This window comes from Phocoena sinus, chromosome 3 (assembly GCF_008692025.1).
Source record: "Phocoena sinus isolate mPhoSin1 chromosome 3, mPhoSin1.pri, whole genome shotgun sequence".
Taxonomy (NCBI): Eukaryota; Metazoa; Chordata; class Mammalia; order Artiodactyla; family Phocoenidae; genus Phocoena; species Phocoena sinus.
The window spans coordinates 574,884-582,304 of NC_045765.1; the positions used below are offsets into that span (position 1 = coordinate 574,884).

General features: G+C 61.1%; 1 protein-coding gene across 1 annotated transcript; it reads left to right on the forward strand.

Moving 5' to 3' along the window:
- The first annotated feature begins 778 nt into the window (after nt 1-778).
- PRTN3 (proteinase 3) lies at nt 779-7,397 on the forward strand. Its single transcript, XM_032625293.1, is given in 8 exon segments — nt 779-824; nt 1,606-1,765; nt 2,137-2,251; nt 2,959-3,074; nt 3,076-3,187; nt 3,600-3,746; nt 3,961-4,102; nt 7,324-7,397. Coding segments are annotated over 7 exon segments (804 nt in total). The 5' UTR covers nt 779-824; nt 1,606-1,667.
- Nucleotides 7,398-7,421: the final 24 nt, after the last annotated feature.

The window sequence follows — 7,421 nt, forward strand, 5'->3', positions numbered from 1 at the left end:
TTTTTGGCCCCCAAATTCCGTGAGCTCCTCTATCTATGCTTCTGTAGGTTTAAATTTTTCATAATAATGAGTCAGTTATAAACAGATACATAAATAAATGTCTCCCGGCACCAGAGTCTCCCCCTGCCCCCTCCCGTGTGGGGCAGCATCCCTGGTCCCAGCCACTGCATGCCAGGAGCCCCCCAGTCGTGACGACCACAGGTGTCCCCAGATATCTCCAGGTGTCCCTGGGGGAGGAATCGCCCCAGGTGAGAGCTCTGCCTTAGAGGGAAGAGTGACTCCCCCAGACAAAGTGAGGGCAGAGAGATGATCCTGTGGGTCTCGGGAGGCACAGGGCTCTGAGACCCTCACCCACTTTCCTGTCCTACTGAGTGGGATTCATCCCACCCCTGCACACGTCGGTCACATCTCACCTTGCTGGGGCTACAGGGACCCTCTGGGGGCAGGCAGTGCCCCCTTGGAGGTGTGGAAGCTGGGGTGCATGTCACTGTGAGGGCTGTGGCCACAAGCCCCCTTGTCCAGAGGACTTCCAGCATGGGGTGGGTGGGAGCCACCTTCCTGCATCTCTTGAGGACCCCGAGCCTGAGCCTGAAGCCCCTGCAGGCTTCCTGGGGTGCAGCTTTGACCCCCAAGCTCCCGAGCCCTCAAGCTGGAAGGAGGAAGTGGGGACGCCCAGCCCAGGTGTGGGGCAACCCTAATAGCCTCCCTGAATTGGGGCTATAAGAGGGGGCGGGCAGGCAGGGGGCATGGCCCAACCATAACCCGAAGCCGCAGACCCTCCAGCCCTGCCCCCGCCCCGGTGCTGCCGGCTGTGCTGCTGGGCGGTGAGTGGGGCCCAAGTCCGTCCGTCCGTCCATCTGCCTGTCCCATGCCCTCACGGCTCAGATGGGGAAAGCGAAGCAGGACCCAGCTCAGCTGGCTGCTTGGGATGAATGCCTCAAGGGGAGGGGAGGAGAGAAAGGGGGGGCCCGGGATACGTAGCTCTCTTTCCCCGTCTGTAAAATGGGCAAAACCTAGTCCTTCCTGCCCAGGGAGGTGTCCTAGGGACTCAATATAACCAGAATCCCTGGACAGCACCTGGCACCCAGCAAGCCCTCAGTAAGAGTGCACGCCCGAACGAATGTGTCACCGAGTGAATGACGCACATGTCAGAGGAAAAACCGGAGTGAGAGAACCCCTCCGCCCTCATCCTGATGAGGCTTTTTCATGCCTCAGTTTGTCCATCTGTAAGATGGGTCATCTTGCCAGCTTCTTCCCCCTCCTGACCTCCAGGACTGGGCGCCGCTGCTTCCTGGGAGCCTTCAGAAATAATAATGATAATGACCACCGGGCTCTCCCCAGCGCTAACTGGCCCGGGCCCGGGCCTCTTCCCTCCACAGCCCCCAGCCGCCCTGTGCTGCTATGGGACCTCCAATTTGCACATGGGGAAACGGAGGCTCTGAGGGGTCCCGGGCCTGGTGGAGGCCACACAGCGGCTCTGCCCTCGTCCCCCGACCCCCGCCTGGGCTCCCTGGGCGGGGGATGGGGCGGTGGGGTGGGGTCGGTCCCCCCCGTCCAGGGAGCCGCGGAGGGCGTTAGGCAAGGCGCTGACCCCGGCGTCCCCAGGTGTAGCCCGGGCCGCGGAGATAGTGGGCGGGCGGGAAGCCCAGCCCCACTCGCGCCCCTACATGGCATCGCTGCAGCTGTTCCCCAGCAACCACTTCTGCGGGGGGACCTTGATCCACCCGCGCTTCGTGCTGACCGCAGCCCACTGCCTGAACAACGTGTGAGTGAGTGCGCCTGCGCGGTGCGGGCCTGCCCGGGGAGGGGGTGGTGCTCCGAGGGAGGGGGCGCGGCGCTGCCCCGGGGGTCCGAGGGGGCGAGGCGCGGCCTGCCTCCGCTTGCCTGGTCTCAGCCCCTCCGGTCCATCTGCCCAACCCTCTCATCCCAAACTAGACAGGCACCTGCCCTGCTTCCCAGTCCGACGTGACCCCCTGAAGCCCCAGGAGGATTAGCTCAAGCCAGGGGTCCAACCCTCGGGGGCAAGACGCAGACGCGGGGGGGGGGCGTCTCCTGGGACGGCGGGCAGTCCCTGAGGGGCTGCACCCTGGGCCTCAGGACGGGGGTGGGGGGCACGTGGGGGGGTCGGGGTCCCAGCGAGGCGCACAGCCTGCAGACCTCCGAGCCCACCGAGCAGAGGTTCAGCATCAGCCGCCTGTTTGAGAACAACTACGACCCACAGGAGAAGCTGAATGACGTCCTCCTCCTGCAGGTGGGTGCGCGGGGCCAGCAGGGCCCAGGGACCCCTGTTCATTCATTTTCCAGCACCTACTGTACAGGAGCCCCGGCGGGCGTGGGACACGGCCTGGTGGGGAGAGAGCCAGTCACCACCTTCTGAGCAAGCGGGATGCCCCCACGCCCCGCCCCCAGCCTTTGCCCAGCTATGTCCCCTCCCTGCTGCCTGCGCTGTTCCCAGATACCCTCAGCCTTGGCACCAGCCTCCCCTCCTCAGGGAAGCCTCCCCTCACCCTACTTGAGTGACAGCCACCCCTCCCCCGATACACTGTTCATCAGTGTACTGGGCTATGTTTCCCTTGACTCTGCCACCTGCCATTCTCTTCTTGGCCCCTCCCAGCCCCAAAGATCAGCTCCCGGAAGGCAGAGGTAGGATCCCCAGGGCTTAGCCCAGGATCAAGCATACAGCTGGTGCTCAATAAGTGCTTAGTACGTGAATGAACGCAACAGTGACCAATGCTGCAAAGGGGAGTCTCATGGCCTCGGGGAATGTGAAACTGAGCCCTGGCAGGTTTGGAGGGTGATCAGGGCAGCCTCCCTGCCCTGGAGGAGGTGACCCCTGAGGTAGAGCCAGGCGGAGGGAACAGCATGTGCAAAGGCCTGGAGGAGGCACTTTGAGATAATCGTCCACGGGTGGCTGCGGGTCCTGGAGATTCACTGCCCACCAATCGCCCTCTGTCCCAGCTGGACCGCCCGGCCACCCTCAACCCCCAGGTTGCGGTGGCCCAGCTCCCCCAGCAGAACCAGCTGCTGCCCCACGGCACCCAGTGCCTGGCCATGGGCTGGGGCCGCCTGGGCACCTGAGCCGCTGCCCCAGGTCCTGCAGGAGCTCAGCGTCACTGTGGTCACTTTCCTGTGCAGGCCACAGAACGTGTGCACCTTTGTGCCCCGACGCAGGGCTGGCACCTGTTTTGTATGTACTGGGGGCTGCAGCTCGGTGGCTGCAGGGACAGCCGGGAGAGGGAGGGAGGGCAGGCAGGCGAGTGCCTCCGTCACACCATCTGGAAGGTGGGCACACCCATCGTGAGGGGGTAACGGGGACTTCATGGGTCTGGGGGCTTTTCCACCCCACAGCTCCCCCTTGGGTGGGTGCCCCAGCCCCGCTCCTGGGGCCACACCCAGAATTCTGGGGTCCAGGCATATAGCAGGGGGCCAATAAATGCCCGCTCTCCTCCAGAGGGGCCTCCCCTCCCTGTCTCACCCACATACTTTAAAGAAAATTCTAGACTGGAAACATTTCACCCCTACGTGGCCCCTTCCCCTGAGGTAGCCTCGTCTGGCTGCTGGCCTGGCCTGAGTGACTGACTGACCTGCCCCCTCCCCAGGGGGACTCGGGCGGCCCCTTGATCTGCGATGGTGTCATCCAGGGCATGGACTTCTTTGTGATCTAGGCACACGCCATCCGCCAGTACCCGGACTTCTTTGCTCGCGTCTCCCTCTACGTAGACTGGATCCGCTCAGTGCTGAGCAACGCGCGGCGGGGGGGGGGGGGGGGGGGCGAGGACGGCCCCTGAGCCCCACCCCCCGCCACCGGGCACTAAGGCCATGCTGTGGAGAGACGCGGCGGGTCTGCTTCTGTGCCCGTGCCCCCCTTCCTGCGCCCCCGGCTCTTGGGAGCCAGGCAGACCCACGGTGCATCAATAAAAGCTGAACCGTCCCCCTGGCTCCTGTGTGTCCTTCCCACAGGGAGATGTGGGGGAGAGTGGCCCAGGGTCCTCAGCGTCCGAGTCCCCAAACCCCGAGCTCGGGGTGGGGGTGGGAACAGAGGCCTGGAAGTCGGAGGAGGGCGCAGGTCACAGTGGATCCCACTCCCCAGATGCCCGCAGACGTGGGTTCTAACCCAGCCCCGCCAGTGTGACCCGGGGCAAGTTGCCGCCCCTCTCTATGCCTCAGTTTCCTCATCTGGAAAACGGAGTCACTCCAGACATTTCCCAAGTGTCCAAGGAGCCCCACCCTGGCCCTCAGGGCTAAGGGTGTCCTGTCCAGTTCTGTGTCTCCCAGCTCCGGGGCCACTTGAGGACCAAGCTCTCATAACATGGGGTGCCCAGGGCCTGTGGGGCTCCTGACCAGTCAGGGGCAGGCAGAAAGGCTATTAGGGAGGCTTCTTGAAGGAGGCAGCAATGCCTGAATACGAACAAAAGGAGAAGTGTCGCCAGGCAAGGCACAGCCAGTGTAAGGGCCCTGCATCAGGACAAGCTTGGGGGTGTGGGGGAAGGAGAGCAGGTCAGGGAGGGGGCAGGGCTGGAGCATGCAGGGCCACAGAATGAACTGGGGTCTAGAGGAGAGGCCTGAGGCCAGGCAGAGGTAGGGGTCGTTGGCCAGCCGTGGAGAGGGCACGTGGCCATGGCAATGAGGCAGTGGAGGCTCAGAGAGAGGGGCCAACCAGCTCACCGGACACACCAGAGTTGGAAGGCAGCTCTTTTGTTATTGGTTTACTCTGCCGCCATCTGGTGGCAACGTGCGAATTCAAGCTGGAGCCAGAACCCCCAGGGCTGCCCCCTTTTTTTAACTGTTTCACACCTCAGCCGACCACCCCAGGGGAGGAGATGAGACTGGTTTTCCACTTCAGCAGGAGCAAGGGTGTGCCGAGACCTGAGGCAAAGCCGAAATCCTGGGAAACGCAAGCTGATAAGTGTTGAGGGAACGCCGGGAATTTTCTGCATTTCCCATGGGCCAGCGGCGGGGAAGTGGTTTCTATAAAAAGCCCAGAGGGATTTTGGTGCCCAGCACTGGGGGTAAATGAGGTTTGCTGGAGGGAATGTTGGATTGAGCCCATTGATGGGAACAGAAAGACCCAGAAAAAACAGCCCGGGTGTTTTCTATTTTCTTTTTTTTTTTTTTAATTTTTTTTTTTTGGCTGCCTTGGGTCTTTGTTGCTGCGCACAGGCTTTCTCTAGTTGCGTGGGCAGGGGCTACTCTTCGTTGGGGTGGGTGCGTGGGCTTCTCACTGCGGTGGCTTCTCTTGTGGAGCACGGCCTCTAGGTGCACGGGCTCAGTAGTTGTGGCTCACGGGCTTCAGTAGTTGTGGCTCGCGGGCTCTAGAGCTCAGGCTCAGTAGTTGTGGCTCGTGGGCTCTAGAGCGCAGGCTCAGTAGTTGTGGCGCACGGGCTTAGTTGTTCCACGGCATGTGGGATCTTCCCGGACCAGGGCTCGAACCCGTGTCCCCTGCACTGGCAGGCGGATTCTTAACCACTGCGCCACCAGGGAAGCCTGTTTTCTATTTTCTATGAGCCTGTGTACGTGTGTGTGTGACAGAGGAAAGTTCTGCACAGCAAAGATCAGATCCAAGAAGGGGGCGTGAGGCTGGGGGATATAGGGGCCTGGGTTGATTTGCTGGAGGTTGGCCGGGGTTGTTGAGAGATTCAGGGGACAGACCCACAGGAATCATAAACAGGATGTTGGGCAGATGCGACCTGGGGGACCTCGGGGACAGCAGGGCGGCTCCCAACAGCGTGGGAAGGACACGCAGAGCATCATTTTCCTGTTGCGGTGTGACGGGGATCAAGCGAGAGACTCCCCGTGGCATCACGGCTCTGATTGTGAATCAGAACTCCCCCAGATGCCCAGCCCCGCTCCCCAAGGCAACCAGCACCGTGCCCTTTGGAAGAGGGTTAATGGTTAACAAGCCCTCAAGGACGGCACTTTCTCATCTGAGAACTTTACAAATAGTTCATTCATTTAATCCTCAGGACAATCCTGTGAGATGGGAGCCTATAACTTCCATCTTACAGATGAGGAAACTGAGGCATGGAGGGGTAACATCTATAGCCTGAAGTCATAGTGGGCAAGTGGCCACTCCAGGATCTGAACCCAGAGTCCACAAGCTTAGCCACCATGACCTGTGAGGAAATAGCATACAGGTGGTGCTCCATATAGATGCAGCTTTTGTTTAAATCCGGTCTCCCTGCCTGAGTCACGGTCTCCTCCATTATTCCCAGCCCCACTGAAAACAGGGTTATGTATACAGCAGGTGCTTACCAAGTGCTCTATGGTAACTTTAACTCAGCAGGGTGGGGACCCCACCGAGAGGGGAGAGATGGGGGTTTGCTTGCCTGTGGCCACACACCAAGGAGGAGCCCAGGGACAAACTGGACTCCAGCCCCAGCCCGCCTCTGGGTGTCCCTGAGGGCCCCCGCTCGCCTGTTCCTGCAGATGGATCCGTTGGTTCCCTCCCCTGAACCCTGCTCCGAGCCAGGAGAACGTTGCTTCTTGCGACAGCCTTGGCTACAGCCGTTGCAGCTGGAGCAGCCTGGGACGGGGTGGGGGTTGGGGGGGGAGTTGAACTGGGGCCACGGGGCTGGGAACTGGCCCTGGTGGACCCCATCTCCATTGTTCTGCTTGAGTTCTTCCAAGGTCCAGGCTGAAGTTCTCAAACTTGGTTGGAGATCCATGATCCAGCCTCCAGGCCTGGGCAGGAATTTTTTCCTCTGCCTCAGGCTGGAAGGGGGTTCAGAGAAGCTCAGAGGGGTGCAGGTGGGGTGGGGGTGGGAGGGATTCCTTCCCAGAACCTCTGAGGGCCCCCAGAGACTGATGAGGTCCCAGGTGGGAGTGAGTTCCCCGTTAGGAACAGCAACCAGTCCGGGCTCCAAGAGGGAGACCCAAGGCTGAGGAATAGGCAGCAAGTCTCCCTCCAGCTGTGCACTGTGGGCACCTGGGTTCAAAGCCCAGTCCCCCCACCATTTCACTGGGTAGGCAGCTCCCAAATGTCAGGACAGGGCTGCGTGCACATGGTTGCCGTTGCCCTGGGTAAACTGACGCACGTGGGCGTCCCAGCCAACTCCTTTGGGCCCGAGTGTTCAGATTTGGTAAAAATACAGTACTCCCAGCTAACTTTGAATGTCGGATAAACAAAGACTAACTTTGTACCTAAGTACATCCTGTGCTTATATTTGGGATATACTTATGCTTAAAAAAAAAAGCTTATCTGACGTTCCAGTTTAATTGTGCACCCTGAGTTTGATCTGGGGACCCTCCTGGAGCCAGCCCCGCCCCTTGCACACATCCTCTCCCCCCTGTTCTCCCATCACCCCCTCGTCCCCCACGTCCCAGGATGGGCAGAGGAAGCGGAGGCACCAGGCCCCCGCACGGGCAACTGCAACGGCCTCGGGGCATGGGGGCTATAAGAGGGGCAGGTGGGCACAAAGGGC